This window comes from Phaseolus vulgaris, chromosome 8 (genome assembly GCF_051622355.1).
Source record: "Phaseolus vulgaris cultivar YP4 chromosome 8, ASM5162235v1, whole genome shotgun sequence".
In the NCBI taxonomy this organism is placed as follows: Eukaryota; Viridiplantae; Streptophyta; class Magnoliopsida; order Fabales; family Fabaceae; genus Phaseolus; species Phaseolus vulgaris.
Genome location: NC_143505.1, coordinates 15800183 through 15827211, shown reverse-complemented (window position 1 = coordinate 15827211; position 27029 = coordinate 15800183). Strand labels below are relative to the sequence as shown.

The 27029-nt window shown below is 37.9% G+C and overlaps 3 protein-coding genes across 3 annotated transcripts; 2 read left to right on the top strand and 1 right to left on the bottom strand.

The window, feature by feature from the left end:
* Positions 1-719: 719 nt before the first annotated feature.
* On the bottom strand, positions 720-3427 carry LOC137826362 (laccase-17). The gene is made up of 6 exons (XM_068632301.2): positions 3231-3427; positions 2981-3132; positions 2613-2857; positions 2391-2519; positions 1229-2203; positions 720-1116 (listed from the first exon to the last, which is right to left on the bottom strand). Exons 1-6 carry the CDS (start codon positions 3333-3335, stop codon positions 986-988), a joined length of 1737 nt encoding a protein of 578 aa, XP_068488402.1. The 5' UTR covers positions 3336-3427; the 3' UTR covers positions 720-985.
* Positions 3428-5564: 2137 nt separating this feature from the next.
* LOC150025449 (uncharacterized) lies at positions 5565-8555 on the top strand. Its single transcript, XM_090294040.1, has one exon. It carries the CDS (start codon positions 5565-5567, stop codon positions 8553-8555), a length of 2991 nt encoding a protein of 996 aa, XP_090150166.1.
* Positions 8556-9513: 958 nt separating this feature from the next.
* LOC150025448 (uncharacterized) lies at positions 9514-10113 on the top strand. Its single transcript, XM_090294039.1, has one exon. The coding sequence runs from the start codon at positions 9514-9516 to the stop codon at positions 10111-10113; it is 600 nt and encodes a 199-aa protein (XP_090150165.1).
* The last annotated feature ends 16916 nt before the right edge of the window (positions 10114-27029 follow it).

Here is a 27029-nt window from a genome sequence, read left to right as displayed (position 1 = left end):
CATTATAATTTAAATAAGTTTATCTTTTGTTTTACTTTTTTATAAATGTTTCTTTTAATTTTTTTCATATTAGGAAGTATATTAGTACATTTTAATAATACGTGTATGTATATGATATATATATATATATATATGTATATGATATATATATATGTATATGATATATATATATGTATATGATATATATATATATATGATATATATATATATGATATATATATATATATGTATATGATATATATATATATATGTATATGATATATATATATATATGTCTTGTTCCGTGTTCTATATTTTTCAATTTAGCAGTATCTTTGTGTTCGTACCGTATCTGTATTCATGTCTATGTCTCATAGATGAGTAATTCCTCTAAAATTAAAAAATGTATTGTTATTTTTGTGAAAACTTTAAACAACGCTTTTAAAATTGTGGTTGTTATAAAGATTTTAGGCAACGATTTTAAAATTGTTGTCTTTATAAAAACGGTTGGCTATTACAAACGGTCACAGTTAAAAAGTCGTTGTCTAAACTTTAGTCTACCATTTTTATGCTTTAGGTCATGGTTTTATGTTATTGCCTAAAGTAATATTTATTTTAGTGTGTGGAATAATTTTTTGCTTTTTTTTTTAATACTTTTGGTAAGTAGAACAATGTTCAACGATCTTCTAGTTGGTGTTTGGTTCGTGTAAGTTGACTATGTAGTACAACGAAGAAACAAATTAGTTGTACACTTCTCATGAAGAATTTTCATTAAAAGGGATGAATTACAATTTTGTCGATAAGGCGCCGTGTATAAATAAATCTCTGATCTTAAGAAAAGGAAAAAATCACACTCAACCTCAAGATTAAACTCAAGTCAATCCTCCACTCTTTTCTCTCAAAAATGAAAAAAATAAAATGAAAGCAACTGGTTAGAAGCAATTGCTGGTGTTGAAACAAGAAAGGAGGCAGAATGATGAAAGGAATTGAAGAAATTTAGGCTTTGTTAACATTTGGGAAGATCAGCTGGCGGTGGAAACAACTTCTGATTTGGGAGCTTTCCATCCAAGACAAGCCAGGCCATCTTAAGTCCCCAGGTTGTGTGCACTTCCAAGTGACAATGCATGAACCATACCCCTGCACACATACAATTTAATTACATTTCATTCTCTTTTTATATTTTAATAATTTATCAAAATGAATCAAACTAGTTTTTGAACTAAAATGAAAATTTAATGATGTAACCGACCTGGATTATCTGCTAAGAATCTGATAGCAACCCATCCACCAGAAGGGACTCCAACTGTGTTTCTTTCAACAGGATCAACAACATTGAACTTTGCTGGGTCCTTATTTGGGTCATAGTTCCCAAAACCTTGACCAACAACAAAGAAGTTAAAGCCATGCAAATGGAGAGGGTGACTTTCAGCACCAAGAATGCTGGTGTCCTGCATCACAAGCTCTACACTTGTGTTGAAGGGAAGAACCACCACCTTTGTTCCATTGCTCACCATAGTGTTGTTTGGAGGGGTCCCAGTATAGTTGAATGGAACCAATGGTTTGGTAGGGAAGTCTGTGGTGTAAACTCCATTGGATTGCCCAAAGAAGTGTGCTTGAAGAAGAGCAGTGGTTGGTTGTATATAAGACACATTGTTCACTGATGCTGAAAACTTTGTTGTATTGGTGGGTCCTTGACAAGTTTGGTTTTTCTGGCAGGGAGTTGTGCCAAGGCTCACTGTAAAGAAAAAGTGTTTATCAACTTTCTGGGGTACATTGGCTGGAAACTGAGCACTTGCTAAGCTGCGGAGTTTGTTGGTGAATTTTGTGGCAAAAGTGGTGTCGTTGAGTGCAGGGAGAATAGGTTTGAGGAGGGGAAGCTTTTTAAGTGAAGCAGTTGAATGATGAGCATTTTGTGGGGTTTTGTATTCCAATATGGCAGCCACAGTTGAGTTGTCAAAAGTGCCAAGGCCAGTGGCATACGGTCTAGCAGTCATGAGAAATGTGGCGTTGGGATAGTGAGACTTTGTTTTCAGAAGAACATTAGTGGTTTGTCCAGGAGCAATAAGGAGGGTATTGGTGGTGAAAGGCTTCACATAAACTGCATCTGCTTCGACAACTGTGAGTGTGTGATTTGCAATGCTGAAAAATAGCTCATCATTAAGTGCTGCGTTGATGAATCGTAAAAGGTAAATCTTCCCTGGCTTCACCTTCAGCTTGAATGTATCTGTGAACAATCAGATCTTACAAAGAATCAAGATATTGGCTGTAGATAACATTTCTATGCATGAGATCTTACAAACAATAGTGTAGTGCACGTTTTTCTTTCTTTCCTTCCAGGGACTATTGTGATGATTATTTAATTGTGTTGTAACATTAATTATGTAACATTTAGATTGATTAGAATGTGATACCTTTGCGAGAGCAGTTGTACAATGGCCCTGGAAATCCATTAATTGTGTATGCATCAGAGACATTTGGCCCTCCACCAGTTTGCGTGGCCTGGGTTACGACTGCCTCAGGATCTACATTCCACCATTCTCCTAAAAGGATATTATGTGAAAGCATGATTAGCTTATGCAAATTATGAAATTAGGAAAAGGTTGATTTGATTTTTTGTATAGTGATTTCCTCACCAAACACCATAGGAACTTCCTTGTGGGGTTTAGCAAAAGGATATTGAGCATTGAGCTTGGGAAGAATGATGAGAGGACCATAAAGACTTGCTCTTAGCCATGATATATGGGCATGCCAAAACAGTGTTCCCCTTTGGCCAGTAATGGTGTAATTGTAAACATAAGTTTGACCAGTTTGGATGGGGCATTGAGTCACATATGCTGGCCCATCAGCCCACCCTGATCGAAGCTGTCGAATACCATGCCTGGTTTTCAAACCAAACCAAGTTTTTAGCATATTATTGGCATGCCATGTTGAAATCATATATATTAAGGTTACTACAATTACACAACATTTTCTTTTCTGATCTCAAAACACAGTTATTTACCAGTGAATGGTGATATTGTTGGGCACATGGTTAGTCACTTTGATAAGAAGACGATCTCCCTCCCTTGCCACAATGCGAGGTCCTGGAAACTGCCCATTCACTGTCACCATGCTCTTTGTGTGGCACAGTCTTGTCACATTTTGGTGCCGTATCTGTGTCAGCATATTAAATAAATTTCTCACTCACAGACCCAACATAGGAACATAAAACAAGTCAATAATAATGTAAAATGAGTGTTATAAGGAAGTACTTCAAAATGGTAGTGTCTCGTACTGCCACCCAGAGAAACCTCAAACATGCACAAATTTATCAACAGCACAAGGAAAACTGGGATTTGCACAAGAGAAACACCCATACTTTGGCTTAATGTGTAAAGCTTGATTATCTGGCAATCTGCAAAACTCTTGGTTATTGGTAGGTGTTTGAACTTAGAATTTATGAAATGGGAGAAAATGGAATTTCGTATTTATAGGAGGGATTCAGCTGAAGGATGTGATTAGGTGGTGCAACATGACCTGATTCTAGGAGAAGCTGAATCAATGTCGCTGTATTTTAACCACAATAGTTGTTAGAACTACTTAAGAGTAGTGTCAAAGCCATTCAAATTACTCTGACCTTCTTCTTCTGCAAATCCAACTCCTTAACAAAGCATTTATCTTCTAGTAAATGTCGTTAATAACGTTGTGTATGCAAGTTTACATCTGAAAGGAACTGAAGTTAAGATTGAGAACATCATTGGTGACATGTAACTCTCTCAACCAATGTTCTTGTTCCCAAAGTAAGCATGTTTTCTATCTCTGAGTCCCTTTCAAAGCTGGAGTCCTGATATTGATGTTATTGTTTTTTATTAGCCGATAACAGAAATCTAATTTAATTTGCACAGAATGATTATATACGCCGAATTTAATTGTAGCGCTTTTCTTCGATTAGACAGATTCTTATGAACAACAAAACTTTGTGACCTCACGTGCTTGTATCATGACTATTGGTAGTTTGTTCTCGTTGGGATTAATTTAATGATTACTTAAATCCCTAATAACAACTATAACTATATAAATTTATTAAATAACAACTAAAATTAGATACTAAAAATAATTAATTACAATATTAATTAAAATATATATTATTTTAGAAATTAAAAAATTATTTGTATCTAAAAATTATTTCTAGTATTAATAAAAATTTATAAAATAATTTCTAAATTAGTATCTAAATTTAGTTACTAATATTTTAGATTCTAAATTGGTCTCAATTAGTCTTTTAGAGACTAATTTAGAATCTCAAATATTAGTAGATAAAACCTTTGTACCTAATGGTTAGATACCAATTTAAAAACTACTTTATAAATTTTTATTAATGTACTAGGATGACCGACCGGTCTATGGACCCGGTCAACCCATGCGTCAAGACCCTACTTTAAGGTACAAGGTCGACCACGTGTCATATGTGGCCGACCGAGATAAGGTGCTCAAGTCAAAGGTTGACCAGATTAGCAAAGGTCAACCTATGGTTAGGAAACGACCTAATCCAACCCTAATCGCTAAACAACCCCCTAATCCGGCCCAACAGCAAGGGCCCATTAAGGTAATATAAATATCATGCATTCCAAGGAAGAAGGTACGTCATTATCTACAGTATTCTAACCAGCTGAATACGATACCCCACTGACTTGAGCGTTGGAGTGCCATCTGCAGGTACCCCACCAGTCTGAGGAGCCGTTCGGCGAGGAAGATAGAAGGAGGAACGTGAAACACGACCGACCGAGTGACACCCGAAGACAATAGTTCTTCCAGTCCCCAAACTAGTTCGAGAACAATTGGCGCCCACCGTGGGGCCGAGGAGAGCCAGAAGAAACCACAGCAGTAGATGGTATCAACCCGTAGCATGGCAAGCATGACCGAGGCAGACCAAACGGCAATGATGATGGCCCTTCAGAAGGAGTTAGCAGAGATGAAGAAGGCACATGAGGAGGCCGCTAAGAAGAACGAGGAGGAAATCAAGAACCTCCAAGAAGAAAACAAGCGAATGAAGAAGCTGGTCGAGGGGGTGCCATCCCTCGCCATGACCAACCAGGCCGGCAGGTCCCACGCCACCGGTGCCAGCCTCCAGGCCGAGAAATACACGAAAAATTACTTCACTCTGAAAATGGATGGGGAGTCTCATCCTAGCAAAACAGCCAACACTACCGCCACAGAGGGGCCCGGATCGGCATCATCCCTTCACTGACCGCGTTATGGATACCCCCCCTGCCAGACAAGTGGAAAGGCTTCAACAGGGATCGGTATGATGGAACGACCGACCCCGATGAGCACGTGGACGCATACACAACACACATGAGCCTCTACACCACGGACGACGCGGTCTTCTGCCGAGTCTTCCCCACCTCCCTAAAGGGAGGCGCTCTGAGCTGGTTCACCAAGCTCCCTGCAAACTCAATGATTGTTTCGAGACCCTGATAGCGAAATTCGATGTCCAGTTCGCAACAAGCCACCCCCACCATCTAACATCCATAGCGCTGGTCGGCATTCGCCAAGAGAAGGGAGAGTCCCTCAGAACGTTCATCGATCGGTTCAGCAAGACCCCTATGAGCATTCGCAACCTCAGCCCCGAGGTGGCGATGCACCACATGCTGACCGCCCTTAGACCCGGCCCGTTTGCCGATAGCCTGTGTATGCAGCCTGCAACCAACCTCGATGACCTTAGACGTCGAGCGGCAAAATTCATGCAGCTAGAGGAACTTCGTGAATTCAGGAACAACACCCGGGCCGAGGCAAGCGGAGAAAAGAAGGAGGACAGGGAACGACAGGGAAGGTCACGAACTGGCCGAGACCAAAAAAGGGACAACCGAGGACCCCGCTTCTCCCGCTACACGCCTCTGAACACGGATAGGAGCAAAATTTTGCAAGAGGCCCTAAGTGCCGAGTTGATACCACCGCCCCGGAGGGCCTTGAGCCCAGAAAACGCCGACCGCAGCAAAAGGTGTCGGTACCACAAGAATACCGGCCACTCCACCGAAGAATGCCAAGCCCTGAAGGACAAGATAGAAGAGTTCATTCAAGCTGGGCACCTCAGACGCTTTATGCGTGGGACCCGTGAAGTGCGTCGCTCCCCATGCAAAGAGCACACGCCTAGGAGAAGAGACCGAACCCCCCCAGGTCCACGAGAGGGCGATAGGCGCGAAGACCGACGGGGACGAAGGGACGACCCCCCACAAGCCGACACTCGTAGGGGCCGAGAGGTAATCAACACCATAGTCGGAGGGTTCGGCGGAGGTAGTTCCAACAGCGCACGCAAGAAACATCTACGGGCCGTCCACCAAGTAAACCTCGTCTCTGCCCGACCGAGGATGCCACCGATCACGTTCACAGACGAAGATTTTAAAGGGATAGACCCAGCACAGGATGACCCAATGGTGATATCGGTCGATATCGACAACTTCACGATCAAGAAAACCCTTGTGGACCAAGGAAGTTTGGTCGACATATTATACTGGAAGACCTTCAAAGTCATGCGAATCCCGGAGGAGGAAATGATGCCCTACAACGACCACGTGGTCGGTTTTTCTGGGGAACGCGTAGGAACGAAGGGTTACATAGAGCTATACACAGCGTTCGGCCTTGAAGGGGCTAGCAAAACCCTCAAGATCATATACTTGGTCATAAACGCCAACACGTCCTACAACATCCTCCTCGGCAGGTCATCCCTCAACAAGCTCGGAGCGATCGTCTCCACGCCCCACTTAGCAATGAAATTCCCTTCCCTCTCAGGCGACATCTTGACGATCCACGTAGACCAAAAGGTCGCCCGAGAATACTATGCTGAAAGCCTACGAGTTGAACCTACACAACAGAGGTCCAGCGGCAGCCGCTCACCAAGACGAAAGATTGCCGGTCGTGGGAGAAGCCCCCACCGGTACTCACCACAACCAAAGAAAGCCATCACCATGGCAGATCTAGATCCAAGAGAAGTCGAGCCAAGACTCGAAGCCAAGGATGAACTGCGTCGGGCCGAACTCGATGGAGAGGACCGATACACAAGCATCGGCACGGCAATGGCCGCCGCCGATGCGGATTTCGTTCACCAAACTCTCAAGAGGAACGTAGATCTCTTTGCCTGGACAACGGCCGACGTGCCGGGCGTCCACCCGGACATCATCACCCATCGCCTTTCAGTGTTTAAAGAAGCGCGCCCAGTAGCACAAAAGAAAAGAAACTACAGAGAGGACAAGCGGCTAGCGGCCAGAAGCGAGGCCGAGAAGCTCCTAAAAGCTGGCTTTATCGCCGAAGCACGATACTCCACTTGGCTGGCCAACGTGGTGATGGTCAAAAAGTCAAGCGGCAAATGGCGGATGTGTGTAGATTATAAAGACCTCAACAAGGCGTGCCCCAAAGACTCATACCCCCTTCCCAACATCGACCGGCTGGTGGACGGTGCGGCTGGTCACAAAATACTGAGCTTTCTGGACGCCTACTCGGGCTACAACCAGATCAGCATGCACCATAGCGATAGAAGCAAAACGACCTTTACGACGGACGGCGCCAACTACTTCTACAAGGTAATGTCGTTCGGCCTAAAGAACGCCGGAGCCACCTACCAAAGGCTCATGGACAAGATCTTCAAAGGGATGATCGGCAAAAGCGTGGAGGTGTACGTAGACGACATCCTGGTGAAGTCCGACTCGTGCGGCCAACACATAAAAGACCTGCAAGAGGTTTTCGACGCTCTGAGAAGGGTCAACATGCACCTCAACCCTGAGAAGTGTGCGTTCAGCGTAGAAGGCGGCAAATTCCTCGGCTTCATGCTCACCCACAGAGGGATCGAAGCGAACCCCGACAAATGCAATGCCATAACGGAAATGAGAAGCCCGAAAAACTTGAAAGAAATTCAGCAGCTACTCGACCGGCTAACAGCGCTTTCCAGATTCATCCCACGCCTCGCTGAGCGGATCTGGCCAATAGCCACAATGCTCCGCAAAACTTCGAAATTCAGCTGGAACGAGGAATGTGAACAAATCTTCGGCCAGCTCAAAACATTTCTGTCGTCGCCGACCGTCATCAAAAAGCCCCGTCTGGACCTACCCATCGTAGTCTACTTGGCCGTATCAGAGGAAGCGGTCAGCGTCGCCCTTGTCCAAGAAGTGGACCACGAAGAATACCCGGTGTACTTCGTCAGTCGGACGCTCCACGCGGCCGAAACCAGGTACCAAATGATAGAGAAAGTGGCACTGGCCCTGGTGCTGACCGCAAGGAGGATGCACCCATACTTTCAGAACCATGAAATCAGGGTAAGGACCAACTATCCTATATACAAAATTTTATCTAAACTCGACCTTGCAGGACGGATGATAGGGTTGTCGGTCGAGCTTTCAGAGTTCGACATCAGGTACAAACCAAGGGGCGCCATCAAATCCCAATGCTTGGCGGATTTTGCCGCCGAGCTCCCCAAGAACCCAGAAGTCGCGGCCAAGTGGATCCTCTACGTGGACGGCTCATCCAACAAAACGGCTTGCGGCGCCGGGGCCTGGGGACCTGTTGATCGAGCAAGCCCTCCAATTCTCCTTCAAAGCAACAAATAATCAAGCAGAGTACGAGGCCATACTGGCCGGCCTTAACTTAGCAAACGACCTAGGCGCACGAGAGGTCACATGCAAAAGTGACTCCCAACTGGTCGTCGGCCAAATCAAAGGAGAATTTGAAGTCAAGGAGCCCCTCCTCCAGCGATACTATCACACGGTTCGCAACGTCATAGCCAAATTCGACACGGTCACGGTCGAGCACATACCACGGCAGGAAAACGAGTGTGCCGATGCACTCTCACGCCTGGCATCCTCTAAAAAACAAAGTCATCACCGATCAGTCGTCTAAGTGCGACTAGCACAACCGAGCGTAGGTGACGCCGAATGCATGACGATTACCGAGTCCCACACATGGATGACCCCGATCACCCAGTACTTAGAACACGGAACATGCCAACCGGGGGAAGAAAAAAGCATCAGACGGCAGTGTGCACGATACACCATGATCGGCCAAGACCTATACCGTAGGGGGTACTCAACACCACTCCTAAAGTGCCTCACCAAAGAACAATCCCAATACGTGCTACAAGAAATCCACGAGGGAGCGTGCGGGAGCCACTCCAGGGCCCGAACGATGGCGGTCAAGGTCATCCATGCGGGGTACTACTGACCGACCGTTCACGGAGATAGCGCTGACTATGTCAAGAAATGCCAAAAATGCCAAGAGTTTGGCGCCCTCCACCATCAAAAACCAGAAGAACTACATAGCATGACATCACCCTGGCCGTTTGCCATGTGGGGGATGGACATCATCGACCCGTTCTCACCAGGCAAAGGCCAAACGAAACACTTGCTAGTCGCGGTAGACTACTTCACCAAGTGGATAGAGGCCGAACCCCTAGCCACCATCAATGCTCGAAATGTCCAAAATTTCGTGTGGAAGAACATAGTGTGCCGGTTCGGCATACCACACTCGATAGTCTCCGATAACGGCCGGTAGTTTATCGACCAAGGCCTCATGACTTTCTACAACGACCTCGGCATCAAATCCCTCACAAGCTCCGTCGAGCACCCGCAAACGAACGGACAAGCCGAAGCAGCCAACAAGGTCTTATTGATCGAACTAAGAAAGAGTCTCAGCACTGCAAAGGGAAGATGGACGGAGGAACTGCCCGAAGTCCTGTGGGCATACCGTTGCACCCCACAATCCACCACACAAGAAACTCCCTACAGCCTCACATACGGCACTGAGGCCATGATACCGGTGGAGGTCGAGGAGCCATCCATCCAACGCCAACTCTTCGACGTATCCCTCAACAAGGAAAGTCTGGCGGTCGGCCTCGACCTCTTGAACGAGCTTCGAGACAAAAGCAAGATACGAGAGGCAGCATGCAAGCTCCGAGCGTCAAGAAGGTACAACTCAAAAGTCCAGCCCAGAAGCTTTCAACAACTCGACCTCGTCTGGAGAATGCGCAGCAACGCTAGGAAGTCGGACGGCAAGTTCTCATCAAACTGGGAAGGACCATTCCGAATCCGAGAAGTAGGAGAGGGGGGGCTTATCACTTGGAGCATCTATCGGGAAAAATTGTACCTAGGACGTGGAATGCCACGCACCTAAAGTTTTATTTCAGCTAAGCATGAATAAAATACACGCACTCTTTCCTCGCCCGACCGATCCATCGGTCGGAGAGGTTTTAACGGGGCGTTTCATACATGGTGCATATAATGAATGACACACACGGTTCGGTCAGGATGTAGCCTTAACCGGCATACCCTCCCGTAACCCACACAGTTCGGTCAGGATGTAGCCTTAACCGGCATACCCTCCCGAAACCCGTACCTAGCTCGGCCAGGACGTAGCCATAACCGGCATACCCTCCCGATGCACACATAACGTTCGGCAAGAACCCCGGTTCACCTAGACATCCAATAAAATTCGTCTAAATCGAACCCGCCAAAGAACGACCGACTGATTCAAGTCCGTTACAATCACTTGGTTGATTTTAATTATCACGAGTCGCTCAGTTGATTTCATATACCGACCGATTACTTAGTTCTTTTACTCAGTTAATTTTACCCCTGTTTAAGATTAATTATTCCAACCCACTCGGCTCGTAAAGGCTCGTTCGTCCAGAAAATGCAAAAACAATTAAAGGAAAAACCATTCTATTAAACAAAAGAGGTGGGGGCCACACCCCGGCCCCAAGGGATCAAAATAAAAGTTGACCGCCTAGTCTACAATATTCAAAAAGCACCGGCGAGATCGGTTTCATCAGCGGGTTGGCCGGCCTCCGCGGGGACCAAACGGCCGTCGACGACCTCCATGTCTTGGTCAAATTGACCGGAAGGAGGAGGACCACCATAGAGTACCGCAGCTTGGCGGACGGCAAGGTCGAAGCTCTGGTTAATAAGAACCATGGTATCTTCCATGGTCTTCAAAACCTCGGCCTCGGCCGCCTTTTTCCCTTCGCACTCGGCAGTGACCTCCTCTCCCATCAAAGCGACCCGATGGTCGGCCGCTTCCAACGCCTTACGGAGACGAGCAACCTCAGCGGCTTTCTCAGCATCGGCCTTCTCCAGCTCGGCCAGCCGATTCTGACGCAGCTCCAGTTCGGCAGCTTGCGCACACAACAGTTTCTCATAAGTTGTGTTGGCCTCCACGGCCTGCTTCAGGTTTTGGCCCGCCTCTTGCAGCTCATGCTCGAGGCGGGAAAGTTCCTCTACTCGGTCCCTCCGAGCGTCTGCCCCTCGCCTGGCCAACACCAGTCCCCGGCATATCATCTCAATGCCGCCATTGAGAAGATCGCCCTCGGGGATCGATTTGATTTCCCCCTCAAGGCCAGGGGGCAACCGAAAGGAGACGGCCCGGCTGAAGGATCGGTCGCCCCCTAGCAAGGCCAACGCCGACCCCCCAGAGGCCGACACGGGCATCGCCACCGCCGTTGGGATCGGGCGGTTGAAGTCATCGGTGGACGGGGAAGCATTCCTAGCAGACCGGCTAGAAGGAGGCGTTGGCATTTGTCCCGCCTCCCGCACGGTGCGGGCGATGTTGCCGCTCTCGCGGCCGCATTTCTTCGAGGGCCCCGCCCGGGCACCCTCCTCGGCACAGGGCTTGGTGCTGGTGGCCCCCCTCTTCTCGTTCAGCTTGTTCTTGAACGAATGCAGCATACCGACCGCTTGAGGTATCTCCTTCTTAGCAATTGCTGCAAGCAAAACAAGAAAAGATCGGTCAGAACAAAACGCAACTAATAAGATGACAAGTGTTGAAAGGCATACCCTCAAAAGCCTCCTCACGGTCGGTCGCATTGTACAGCGACATGAGCGGCCGAGCGGGGAGCTTCCTTGGAAGGACATTGAACAAAGAAAAAATAAGACGCTCATGCTCGCTCGGATATGCCGGCCTCAGCCAATCCGTTATTTTTGTTGGACTCTTCGACCAAAACAACGGGAAACGAGGCTGACCGACCTCGTCAAAAAAGTAACATGTCCCCGCTGGCTCCATGTACACTTTAAAGAACTTTTCTTTAAAGTTCTTATAAGAGGCCGTGAAGGGTTTGAACAACACGCTACCCGCCCGGCTGACCAGCGATTGCCAACTAGCAAGCTTGGCCGGGTATGACGAATAGAAATGGAGAAAACAAGAAGGGAGAGGACGCAACCTAAACGTCCGGCAAACGATGCGAAACGCTTGCATAGACGCCCACCAGTTGGGGTGGAGCTGGGTCGGAGCCACATTCAGGACCCCGGCTGTGAAGGCATCAAAGGGAAGGGACATATGCAGATCCGCAAAAAGACAACCATACATGAAGAAAAAGGGAGGTTCAGTAGATGACCGCTCCCTGTATACATGATCCTCCAAAGAACAAGGACCAAACGCCAACAAGGATTCCTCGGCCGAAGCCTTCAAAACGGGAACCTCGTCCAAAAACTCGGCAGCAGAGGCATCGGTATAAAAGGAGGACGACACCTCGCACACTCGGGGATCAACCCAAGCCGACCCCACATGGGGTCGCGGCCCCTCAAAAGGGGCCGAACGGTCCGACGCATTGCCAGCGTCTCCCCTTACCAACCCCGGAGAAGGGACCCTCCCAACATCTCCGACCGGGACGGCTTGGCCGGAAGAAGAAGAAGACGATGACGACGAACAAGCGGGGGGAGACTCAGAAGGAGCAGACATGACTAACCTTTAGATGAACGAAGAAGGCAACTGAGATCGGTCGGATTGATTCGAAGTGTCGGAGCTCAAACAAAGATAACGCATGAAACACTACTGTTCCCAGCCCCTATTTATAGCCCGGGAGGACCTCGGAATTCCAAACGTCGCAAAAACCTCAATCGTTGGATTTGCTTGATCCAACGGTTCGCATCACTTCGCGCCCAGAAAAACCCCTCATAAATGCGCGTCACGTCAATCGCTCAGGCGCCCCCAAAACATCACTTCACCCATCATTACACAATCCGCCCGAGGCCCTTCCTTCAGACTCTTCGGCTGTACCATCTCTCGAGCCTGGGAGGCAACTGTACTAGGATGACCGACCGGTCTATGCACCCGGTCAACCCATGCGTCAAGACCCTACTTTAAGGTACGAGGTCGACCACGTGTCATATGTGGCCGACCGAGATAAGGTGCTCAAGTCAAAGGTTGACCCGATTAGCAAAGGTCAATCTATGGTTAGGAAACGAACTAATCCAACCTTAATCGCTAAACAACCCCCTAATCCGGCCCAACAGCAAGGGCCCATTAAGGTAATATAAATATCATGCATTCCAAGGAAGAAGGTACGTCATTATCTACAGTATTCTAACCAGCCGAATACGATACCCCACTGACTTGAGCGTTGGAGTGCCATCTGCAGGTACCCCACCAGTCTGAGGAGCCTTTCGGCGAGGAAGATAGAAGGAGGAACGTGAGACACGACCGACCGAGTGACACCCGAAGACAATAGTTCTTCCAGTCCCCAAACTAGTTCGAGAACAATTAATAATAGAAATTACTTTTGATACCAATAATTTTTTTAAATTCTAAAATAGTTTATGATCTAGTCTAATAGTAACTAATTATTTTGGTCTCTAAAATTAGTTGCAATTTGATGATTTCTTGTAGTGTACATGCTCAAGAAGGTTTACACCATCAAGAAAAATGAAGTATGAAAACCTCCATCAACGAAGATAAGGGCTACAAAATATATGAACTCCAAAAGGCACTCATACTTTTTCTTCCACTTTTTGTAACAAATACAATATGTGGAGAATTTCACTGTAACAAGTACGATATGAGGAGAATTTTTCAAAAATGGAAGAGGGTGCAAGTTATGTATATCCAAGAAGCTAAACTAAAGAGGGTAAAGATTTGGTTTCACCGGATTCTTAGAAGAGGGGAATAAAGTGGAGCTAGAGAAAAAAAACCTTAATAAGATACAAATTGGTAACCAAAAGGTACATGTTAATCGGCCAAAATATCAAAGGAATGAAGGATTGGTTGTAAATGGAAGCAAATGAGGTAAGTTGGAAGAAAGATAATAGAATGCACAAGACTATAGCATGAAGGAGGAAACACCTCAAGAAAAAAATCATTTTGTGACCTCACAATTGTGACCGAAATAACAATCAATTTGGTTTTGGTCACTAAATCAGTGGAAATTAGTGATTGATTTTATTTTTATCGATAAAACTATTGTGACTTAGGAATGATTGAAATATGCATGAATGAAAGTACAGTTGTTGATCTGATGTGAAGTGATGATGTATAAGAAGACAAATATTAATGAGAATATCTATAATGGAAGAAGAAATGTCATCAATTATGTTGATACCATGCAAATGCGATATGCAGGGGTAGGAGTTGCAACGATAATGATTCATCAAGATGTCACTCTGTATGTGGAACATCAGTTTACCTTACAAGAACTTGATGAAAGAGGTATAGAATTCAATGTTGATCTTGAATGTTGTCGAATATGAGGATTTCTTTCTTGAATCACCAACCATCTACCCAAAATTGACCAAGGTATTCGGGAACAGTGTTAGGCTAGTATAAGAGAACAACATCATATATATGGTGTTGGGAAAAAAGTGATTATCAATCAGGTTATCATCTCTCAAGCGATCAACTGTGAAAGGATTTCCAATTGTTTTCATCCTGAGTGGGGAGAGGTTTATTGTGGAACTAGCATAGTAGAACAAAAGTTGTATGGTGAGAAATTCTCAGAGAACCTAGTTGGTTAGAGAAAGGTTGACTACGAAAAGCTCTATTTAAAAGGAAGAATTTGATAATAATTGTGTAACAAAAGCTTGTTAAACATGGTTTTGACGACATTTTACGGCAAGTGCATCGCTTGGTCAGAAGTAATAATGTGTCCCTAAGGACGGATATCAAACCCACAAGGAACCGTTGAATATTCAAGTAAAAGATTCGCTAAATATAAAAACAGAATAATAAAAGTTTGTTCGAATTTTTTGGAATGGCGATGATTAACAAGAAAACAAAGTAAAGAGTTCTTACTTCAATTGGAAAAATAGGGATTGGGTTTCATCTTTCTCACTCTTTTGTATTTAGATTAGCCTAATAATATTATGTCCTTTGATTGATATTGATGCTCGTATAAAAATCATTTATATCGATTTCTCGCACATAAAATTCTTTAGATGCTTCCTAAATATTGATTCCTCGCATATTTATAAAAACAACTTAGTAATAAGATCAGACGTTGATAGTAATTAGCATTTCAAGTCTATTCCTAGTACTCAAATATGGCAAGTATTATTGATTAGGTCTGATGACTTTTTACAGCAAGTGCACCGCTTTGTCAGAAGTAATAATTGTCCCTAAGAACGGATATCAATCCCACAAGGAACAGTGAATTATCGAGTACCAAAATCGCTAAATATAAAACAAAACAATTAAAAGTGTATTGAAAGTGGTTGAGTTGGCGTTGATCAATAAGAAAACAGAAAAAGAGTTGGTTGCTTCAAGTTGGAAAAATAGGGATTAGGTTTCATCTCTCTCACTCTCATGTATTTTGACTAGCATGTCAATATTAAGTTCTTTGATTGAAATTGATGCCCATATAAAAATCATTTATATCGATTCCTCGCATATAAAATCCTTAAGAATGTTCCCTAACTATCGATCTCTCGCATAATTATAAGAACAACTTATAAAGAAACTCATACGTTAATAGAAATTAACATTTCAAGTCTATTCCTAGCACTCAAATATGTTAAGTATTGTTGTTTAGGTCAGAACCCTAAAAATACCTCCCGGTCAGATTTAAGATTCTTAATTTGTCACGGAAAATTAAAAGTAAAACAGCAATACCAATAATCAATCAAGAACTGAATATTGATATATAAGATATCACCTCAATACATAAGAGTTTGAGCAGATTACTCTCAATCCCAAAGGGTAGAATTAGTCACGCATACTTCTAGCACCTTCCATTCTCCCAATTGGGTTACAATTCACTCTATGGTGTTTTCCTCTTAATCTGGCACACTAGGGTTGAGCCTCTAGCCCTCTATTTATCCTAGTTTTCTAGGGTTAGGTTGTTTCTTGTGTAGCGCTAATGGGCTAAATGATAAAACATAAAAAAGCTCAATCTTTCTTTGCATCTTTTTCCATTTTGGGACCTTCTATCTTTATCTTGTTAGCTCAAATCATTCATCTTTAATTCAAAACTCCAATCTTCCTTAGAAATTTGCAATTAACACTAAATTTGGGAATAAAATACTCTTATTCAAATAAAGATCATAAAAAATATAAAAAGGTATAAATTCATAAATTAGAGATTATTTTATATGTAAATTAGCAATAAATCCTCATAAGTGCCTATATTTTAATATGAAATATTACTGAAATTAGACACTTATTAGTCAGAATCCTAAAAATATTTTCCAGTCAGATTTAAGATTCTAGATCAATAATTAGAAGCAAAAAAATAATACTAATAATTAATCAAGAACATAATATTATGTTCTAAGATCACCTCAATGCATAAGAGTTTGAACAGATTACTACCAATCCCAAAGGATAAAATTAGACACACATCTTCTAACACTTTGTAATCTCTCAATTGGGTTACAAGTCACTCAATAGTGTTTTCCTCTCAATCCTGCACACTAGGGTCGAGCCTCAAGCCCCCTATTTAACCTAATTATCTAGGGTTAGGTGACTTCTTGTGTCACGCTAATGGGCTCGTTGATTAAAACATAAAAAGGCTCAATGTTTCTGGCACTTTCACACTCAAGCAAGATATAGCTCGCTTGAGCGAGTTGCTTTGATGCTAATTTGGGCTTTCTGTGTTTTTGTGCATTCTGGGGCCTTCCAACTTTCTCCTTTTAGCTTATATTATTCCTTTTTAGCCCAGTTATCTCCATTCTTCCCTAAACCCTAAATTTAACACTAAATTTAGGAATAAAATGTTCTTATTCAAATAAGATCATAAAATATTTAAAAAGGTATAAATTCATATATTCGGCATTATTTTATATATATTTTAGTAGTTAATACTCATAAGTACCCATATTTTAATATGAAATATTACTGAAATTAGGTACTTATCAGGTTCAAAAGACCACGTAACAGAATATGGAAGGTTTCTCATTTATCATCTTCTTGTTGGCATTCCCTTCAACATTCCACACCTAATACTCCTAAATCTTTCAAGGATGTTGAAGAAGGTAAGAGAAGGGTTAGATAATATTGCATACATAGCTTTAGTGAATCGTCTACTTTTCTACCAGGGTCTCTGCAATAAGTTCTCTAAGGTAGATGGTCACCTTTGTAAGAAGATCATCATCAAAATGGGTTGCATTGTAAAGCAACACATCTTTTCTTTGGTGAATATTCAATCAGAAATAGCTTTGGATCAACAACAGGCTCTAGAACTTCATATTGATATCTTACGACCTATAGGATGGATAATATGGATCCTCCAAACTTAGGTTTTGAGAGATTTAAACCAGTGGAAGACGATCTTAAGAAGCTCTTCGTTAAAGATTCTGCTAAAGAGAAGAACAAAATAGGCAATCCATCTGTTGTTACACTTTCCTTTTCCAAAAATAGTAGAGCATCAAACGGTCCATTTGTTGTTGGGATTAAACATGCTATGGAAAAGTTGATGCAATATAATCCTAAGAGGAAGAGGACATCTACTCTTCGAAAATACTAAAAAGGAAAATGTTTGAAGTGTTTATAGCTCCTATGCCAAAAGAAAATGCCAATATAGACTCAAAAGACCCTTTGCTTGCCTCTCTCAAGAAGAAAAGAAAAAACACAAAGCAAAATGTCTACTCACCTAGAGGTAATTCCTTCAGACGACCTACCCCCATCTCCTCCTAAACACTTTACCCCTACACACCAACCTCGAAGTTTAGAACATAGATCCAATCCCCACATGAACGACATATCATCATAATCTCTACATAAGCAACAACACCCATCATCCTTTGGTTCGCACCCGCAACATTGAACTTAGACACACAATCACTAAGTAACTCTATCTCTTATGCAAATTTACTGAACTGCAATAGATTATATTAGATTAAAAATGACACTCTAGAAGCACATAAATTGTGGAACATAGAAAAAGAATTGGGGGTTGCATATAATCATGAGGAAAATACAATAATAAGAAAATTTGAGGAGATGGAAGAGAGATATAATGTTTTGAAACATAAAAGAGAAGAGGGGAGAACAAAAGCTTCTTAAATGAGTCATATTTATCAATATCAAAGGTATATGATGGTTTATGAAAAATAGATATCTCAAGGAAATTATAACTAGCTTTTGTTTGTGTACAAGGGACAGAAATTGAATATCTAGACGATACTAGGTGTTATAATTTATGGGGAAACAATAATATAGAATGGGTGTACACTCCAATGGAAAATGGAGCAGGAGGAATCCTCACAATATGGTATAAAAATCAATTTTCATTGGTCAAAAGCTTTGTAAATAAAAAATTTCTGATTATTTAGGGGGTGTGGGGTAAAATATATCAAATATCAATTGTGTTTTCCCCATGTGTGTTTAATGAAAAATTGGATATGTGGGAAAATATAATCAAAAGTAGAAGGAATGAGGATAATAGATTAGGGTGCATGTTAATTTCAATGTTGTTAGGTGTTTGTAAGAAAGAAAAGAAGTAAATCATAAGGGAACAAGCTGGAGAGAGATAGGTAATTAATGATTTCATTGAATCTTTATATTTATTTGACTTTCCTATGTAAAAAATTTACTTGGTATAGACCGAATGAGACTAAACAGAATATTTGTGTCACATGAATGACTTCAAGTATGTTGACAATAAGCAATTCATACTAGAAAGGTCAATATCAAACCATTGTGCAGTGCTTGTTAAAAATTCACATATAGATTTGGGTCCAAAACCTTTTAGATCACTTGTATGGCAATCTAATAGAGATTTTAAAGGGGTCATAAAGGGGTTTTAGGACAAATATAACCTAAAACAAGATTTGAAAGATTCGCAACAAATAGGTGTTTGGGGAATATCAATATTAAAAGAAAAAGCATTATTTCTGAGATAGGAGAGCTATACAAAAGGGATGATAAGGGTAGACTGGATGAGGTAACTAAGACTAATAGAAAATAGTTTTGTGCAAACTTAAAAAAACTTGATTTTAATTTAGAAGCAATCCACAAACAGAAATCTAGAATTAATTGGTTGAAAGTTGGGGATATGAAAACTAAATATTTTTCTTAACACTCTTAGATGGAGAACAATGAAAAATATAATTAAGGGGATTAGAATCCAATATCAGTAGAGTGGGGAAGCAATAACACTTAAAGAGGAAGTCAAAACTCACTTCAAGAACAAATTATCCAAGAGTCTAGGACTGAAAATAAATTTAAATAATATCGTTTTCCCGAGTCTTAATGGTCATGACATTGTGTTGCTTACTAAAAGCTTCTCAAAAGAGGAATTCCAATAGGTAGTGTGGGACTGTGAGACTAGCAAAAGCCCATGGCTTGATGGCTTAAATTTCAGCTTTATAAAATTTGCTTGAGAAACCATAAAAGAGGATGTAATTAATGCGAAACATAACTTTTATAGTTGGGGTAAGTGACCTAAGGGAAGTAATGCATTGTTCATTACCCTAATACATAAGGGAGAAAACCCTCAAGACTTGAATTATTACACACATATATCTTTGGTGGGTTGTGTGTATAAGATAATATGGAAAATATTGTCTAATAGATTGAAAAAGGTAATTCATAGGGTGAAACTGGAGTAGATCAACATACTCTAGACAAAATTTTAGTTTTGCTCAACTGCAGTCAGATGTTCATACATTTCATTTACCTAGGTGTACTAGTACAAATCATAGAAAAACTACTTTTGGAATGAAATGATACAAAACATAAAAAATGAGGCTAACTAAATGAAAAGGCAAAAATACCTAATCTTTGGAGGTAGAGTAACACTAGCAATGTTAGTTATCACAAGTGTACCCTTACTTTATATGTCTATGTTTAATGTCCCTTCAAAAGTTAGGAACAAACCACGAACATAGTAATAAGAAAATTACATGGGTTAAATGATGGAACATGTGTAAATCTAAATATGAGAGGGGAATTGGGAATAACATTGATACATTTAATCTAACTCTATTTGAAATATGGAAGTGGAGTTTGAGAACACAAAATGATGGATTTTGGAATTAAGTTTTTGACTCAAAATACAAATGTTGGAGAAGCCTGGATAGTAATAAAGAATATAATTTCAAGTCTTGGTGATGGAGAGATTTAATGAAAGTGTCTGAGAAAGGAAAAACCACAATTGGTTTAATAATAATATAGCTTGGTCTAGAGGAGATGGAAATTGAATCAAATTCTAGGAAGATAATTGGATTTGTGAGAGGTCAGTTACAGATAAGTATCCCCAGTTGTATGTAAATTCTTGTGTTAAAGAAAGTAGTTTAAGGAATATGACTCTTTGTTGTAGGAAAGGTAAGGAGTGAAACCTAGAATGGCTCAAAGAGTGGTTTAAGTGGGAGAGAGGCCAAGTGGATAATTTATGAATAAGTTGGGAGAATCCTTTCTCTAGGTAGGCAGAGAAGACACCTAGACCTAGAAGGATAGTGGAACCAATATCTATATTGTCAATTCGGCATATAATAGAGTTAGAAATAGTTTTGGTGGGGAAGAAGTTAAAATATTAGAAGAACTGTGGAGTAATAAGGCTATGTCAAGTGCTTTACATTTTGGTTGAAGATTACTCATTAATAGAATTGTCACACGAGATAATCTATCTAAGAGAGGATTTAGTGTTGTTAATCTTTTTTGTGTAATGTGCAGAAAGGAAAAGGAGTTAGTACAACATCTATTTTTTGAATGTAATGTAACATGAAAGATTTGGAAATTATGTGATAAGTGGGTTAGCATAAATTCAATACACCACAACTCTACTAGAGAACACTTATCTCGGTTTTCTATGCCAGGGATGACCAAGGAAGGAAACAAAATATGGAAAAGCATGTGTGTGACTATTGTTTGGTCAATTTGGACACATAGGAATAGCATTGTATACAGGTGTTTGGATAATGATGAGGTCTTAAATGTAGTTCAAATAAATGCCTGGATCTGGATTATAAATAAGATTCCAAAAGTGCAGCTTTCTTACTCAAATTGGTGACTTTGTGCATGATTGTGCATAAAATTCTCAATAAGTTGGAATTTTTATTGTGGTCAGATTCTCTATGTTGTTAGGGAGGTTTCTGAGAGAACCTTGTAAGCTTCTATGTCTAATAAATATCTTTGTTAGGATGGTGAGCACACAAGTTTTTTGAAGTAGTAAGAAGCATAATTCGGAGGATATCTCCTTTTTGCAGACATGTTACCTAAAGCAAACTGGTTATCGATGTGCAAGTCAAGATAAAATCTTTTGTAACCCCTTTCTACTATGTCATATATCTCTGTTTAATCCTTTACGCTTTGTGTTTCTATTGCACTTCTTTGTTGTGTTGTATTACAAGGTTGAAGGTGGATGTCTAAAAAGTCTAACATCCAACAAGAGGGTTTGTGTTATCTTAACTTCAGTGACTTGTTACAAATTTTGAATATTGTTTAATTGATTCATCTCTTAATCCTAGTGTCATTGCGTATTTTGTTTTCAAATATGAATATGTTTCATTTCTACCTTTGCATATAGGGGACTAAGAGGTTTTTGTAAGATTTTTTCGTAACTAGTACAGTTTTAGGAAATAATTCCCTAAATAAAATCCTGTGTGCTTTATTTCTTCAATTAACACTGAAAATGGTTTATTATGAAAATTCGGCTCCATGAAATCGAATTTTCACCTTTGTTTCTTTTTCATGTAAAAAAGATATTCCAAAATTTAATTTTACGGAATCGAATTCAAGAAATGTTTTTTTTCTGATAATGAAAAAAAAAAAGCGAAAGAAAGTTGTTCGATGAATGATCAAATTTTGGTTTTAAAAAATATAATTTCAACTTTTAGTTTTCAGATTTTAAAAATCTTTCTTTGATCCGAATAAAAAATAAATGTCAGAATTCGATTTTCAAGAATAAATAACAAAATTGTTACATAAAAATCTCGTATTTAATAGCTACTGATGTACATGTATATGATGTATATGAGACATAAATTTTTTTAACTACCGGCAAAATATATTTTTGGATGGGGCTGATATCTATGTGTTGGTTCTGTTCCAACATGATTATAATATATTTTTTAGTTTTTAATTTAGGTTTGTATATAGGGTGAAACACTTTCAATATATATTTTTACCAATAATAAAAACAGTTTAACTAAATTATTAATTTTTTATTTATTTTCGTTCCACCAAATTTAAGCTTTTTCTCATCTGATTCACATTATATCTTGATTAATTGTTCAAGTTTAGTCTATAGAAAGAAAGAAAAAAAGAGAGATAAAACTTCACAAACAAATCAGCTATAAGGTTCACTTTAATGTGTACGTCATTAGTTATAACATCGTTGTAATCTAGATTAAAAGTTATCATTAATTTATTGTTCTTTATATAATATATGGAAACTAATGTTCTTCATATAATATATGGAAAATATGATTGTTTCAGCTATCATTTTTCATAATTACAGCTACTTACTTGAAAGAATATATAAATAAAAAATAGGTTAAGATGTAGCAGAAAATATAGATTAACCATATATTTATTAAATTAAATACTATTTTATAAATTAAAAAATAATTAAATATAAACTAATGGTAAAAATAATATATATTATATTTATTAAATTAAATATTATTTTATAATTATAAAATTATTAGTATTTAAAATAATTTTGATTATTAATAAAAATTTATAGATTAATTTTAAAATTCGTTAGCTATTAATTTTAGAGCTAAAATATTTTTAATTAATTAAATACTGATTTAAAAAATAATTTATAATTTTTTATTAATAATAAAAATTACTTTAAATATTAATAATTTTTTAATTTATAAAATAATATTTAATTTATTTAATATAATAATTAATTTTTATTTAATAACTTTTTTACAACAACATATTTTATAGTTAAATATAAATACCCAAAAAAAGAAAATCAGTTTTTTTCGAAAATGAAAGACGTGAGCTCAACAACATATGCAACTCTTTTTTTATATATATATTAGAAATGGAAGTTGAGAGGAGAAAATTATCCGTGCCAGCCTCGCATAGTTGACATTATCAAGTTTGGAATTAACAAATATATCTTGTCATTTGAAGAAAAAAAAAAAGAATCGATAATTGATTTTATAAAAAAAAGTTTTTTTACATTAAAGTTATATAGTAAATGAATTGGGAATTGAATTTCATGGGATTTTTAATTTTTATGTAATTTAAAAATTAAGATTTATTTTATTTTTTAAATTCAATATATTAAACATTAAAAAATGTAAGCTTTCAATGGAATGAAAACTAAAAAGAACTAGCAACTTAAAATAACAACATCTCAAACAAATAATTCATTATTCAGTTTCATATTTGTCATAAAGTAAATACTATGAATATAGGTGTTTTTATTACTTATTATATACTAAAGAAAAATAACAATTAATAACCTTTGGCATTGTTCGTTAACGTGAATAACAACAACAATGTTCATATTAATTAAAAACTAATTTGTTTTTAAACAGGTTAGGTGAACTTGGCTTATCACCCCTATTCTATAATTAAAAAACTAATTTAATATATGAAATGTAGTAAAGAAGTTAATCAATGAACATTTTAAATTCATGCAAACTTGATTGAAATGATGTTAAACTTTAGGATTACGCAAAAATGGATTTATATTTATTTTATGACAGCCAATACTTATCATAATTCAATGGTTTCTATAGTCATTGTTGTGATATGTCATTGAATAATTGATTTAGAGTTAAATATGTCTTTTTTTATTATTATGATATGAAATTGGTTTTTTTTCCTAATTTTAAAACATTCAGGTACTATAATATAAAAATAATTAGAATGAATTTTTTTTTATATGAAATTGATTTAATTTAAGATCTTATTTTATCATTGAAAGTAGTTATATTGAATATCAAAAGTAATTAAAACAACAACAATAACAAATCTTTAAAAAAAAACTAAATTTTTTTTGGAGAAAGTAACAACTATTTTACTTACAAAATTGTTTATTTCAATTATTTTCAAAAAGTATTTGAATGATAGAAAAAACAAAAACCAATTTTATAGTATATAGTAAGAGAAAAAGAACATATTTAATTATTGATTTAATTTTTGGATATAGTAAAAAGCTCAATAATAATAGAAAAGAAGTTGAAAGAGAAGTTCCTCTCCAAGGTCTTAGATGAGTGCAGTGACACTGAAGTGTTGATTTGGGAACATGCAAAGCCATGTGATATAGTTCGTAGCTTGAAAGCATGTTTTCTTCTGTTAGGAACACATGCACTTTCTGCTTACTTAATCCATGTTAAACATCACATGTTTGGACCTAGGTTATCACAATTCACAAAATATTTAATATTTAGTCTAATTGTTTTCTTCAAATTTTGTGTACATCAATTAAATTATTTTTCTCATCTCAATATTGCAATACAATTATAAATAGTATTATATGAAAATGATAAAACAGAACGATGATTATTTAAATTTATATTTAACTGTATTAAATTTACTAATTATAAAAGATTCTCTTGTTGTACCGAACTTTTGTACTTGGATTCCCTAATGACTAAATGAACCAAAAGTTTATTATAACTACATGTTATTATATGAAAGGAGCGCAGTTTTCTCAAGTTGAAAAAAAGGGATATTTCTAGCAAATAAGTTTATATTTTTAATGGGTGATCATTGTTATTGCAGTAAGAGAAGACATGTTTCTAAGAGACTCTTCAACCCTCAATTTATTGATAAAAATTATAAATATATCGATACATTATAAGAAATATGTAAATTAACCTCGACCAAAACAAACGAGATGAAAAAGACACTTAAATGTGATCAAATTCTTGAAATTTAAAGTGGATGCAAATAGGAATGATAATACGAGTTAGTTCAATCTTAAAATGGATGCAAATAGGAATATAATACGAATTAGTTCAATCTGTGTTTAGTTTGCAAAACATAAATTAAATTGGTTTTTTCGCATAAGAAATGCAGACTTATTTCACTGTTTTGTCTCACATAAGAGGTAGTTCGTTAGCTTGCGAACCAACCCACATACAAAAAATGAAACGTGTAAGAAAAAAATGACAAAAACAAGATAAAATATCAATGTTGCGTCGGTCAAGCCAACACTAATATTCTAACAAATATAGTAGAATTTGTAAATCTCTTATAACTAATTAAATAACCTTAAACAATTAAATTAAAACCTAATTCAATTAAATTTTGTCTTAAATAATTATTTATTGAATTATGTAAATATATATATATATATATATATATATATTTCTATACCATTATTACAACCTCCACATATTGTATCATTATCAAAATCTTATTTTTTTCTTTGTTCTTACTTTAAATTCCCAAATTCTAGTGATTAGTAAAAGTTAATTATATTTAATCTTAAAAAAATTCTCAACAATTTCTTTAATAATCACTTTTCAAACCTTTAATAATTTTTGGTTCATCTTATTTTTAATTTCCGGTTTCTTTTAACTTTAGTTAATTTTAATAAATTCTTAATTCATGATAAAATTTGCACGTAAATATTTACTACACAATGCATTACTATCATCCACAACTTATGTAATTTTTTTTATTATATAAAAATAAGATAACTACAAATACATTTTTCCTACAACTAATTAATATCCTACATAAATTGACTATCAACACATTAATCTGCTTAATAATTAAATTATTTTAATTAACATAATCATTAATAAAAAATTAAATGTTATCTCCTAATAATTAATTATTGAATATTTTTCATTCAATCAATGATAATCATAATATATATACATACATATTTCAGTTATTAAAATTGTAGTTTATTATTATGTTGTGATACATCTTTGTCTATTATGATTGTAAGAAAATATATAAGTTTTTCAAGTTCAAAGTTCAGAATCTATAGATAATGTGCGAATGAAATGAAAGAATTTTCAATATTCTACAAATATTCATAAGATTATTTTGAAATGATGGTATTTTATTTCATTCGAGTTGGATTGCATTGATATAATATAGAGTTGGATTGCATTGATATAATATAATAGTTATTTATTTTTAAATGATTTTGGATTAATAATCCATCATTTATTTTATAACGCTTCTTATTACTTTTTAGATAACTTTAGATTATTGAAACTATTTGAGGTGGAAAAGTTCCCATTTGAAGATTTTATACTAACTTTATATTAATCTAATTAAATTTTAAATTATTGACGGCAGAGATAGGGATAATAAAGTACTTTTGTTAACTCTTAAATAATAGACCTCTGAAAGAGTTTTTTATTATTCTAATATTGTTTCCTAAACTTATGTACATTGCTTTATATGGGAAAAGAAATAATAAACAAAAGTTAGTGGTTTTATAAAGCTAGAAGTTGTTTAAAGAAAACATACGTGGCTAGTAATTTAAATATTCAAAGAGTCTCTTTGATCTTGTAATTAAACTTTTTTGGTTGCGTGAATGAAAGATTATCTTATGTGGGCTATAATAAGGTTAACTATTATTTCATTAACCAGTTGAAAGCATTATCATTGCCCAGTATATAATACAATACAAATTTGAGCTGGAGCAAACATGTCTGGCATAATGCAAGCACGTCAATTCTCCAATTTAAGAATATAAAAAAGTAAGCAATGGAAAAAATGGCACCTTTTGGTGCTATTGGTAGCTTCTGACTAATTGCCATGAAAAGTTTAATATAAAACCCAAAAGTCAATCACTTGAAGAAACCTTGCAACTAGTTAGCACTAAGATTAAGATCCCATGAAAAACAAAATGATATGATAGTAAAATAATAAAAGAAAGTGAATCTTGGTTGGAAAAAGATTGTTAGCAATGAAAGAATAAAGAAATGGAAGTGAGGAGGTTTCCTTGC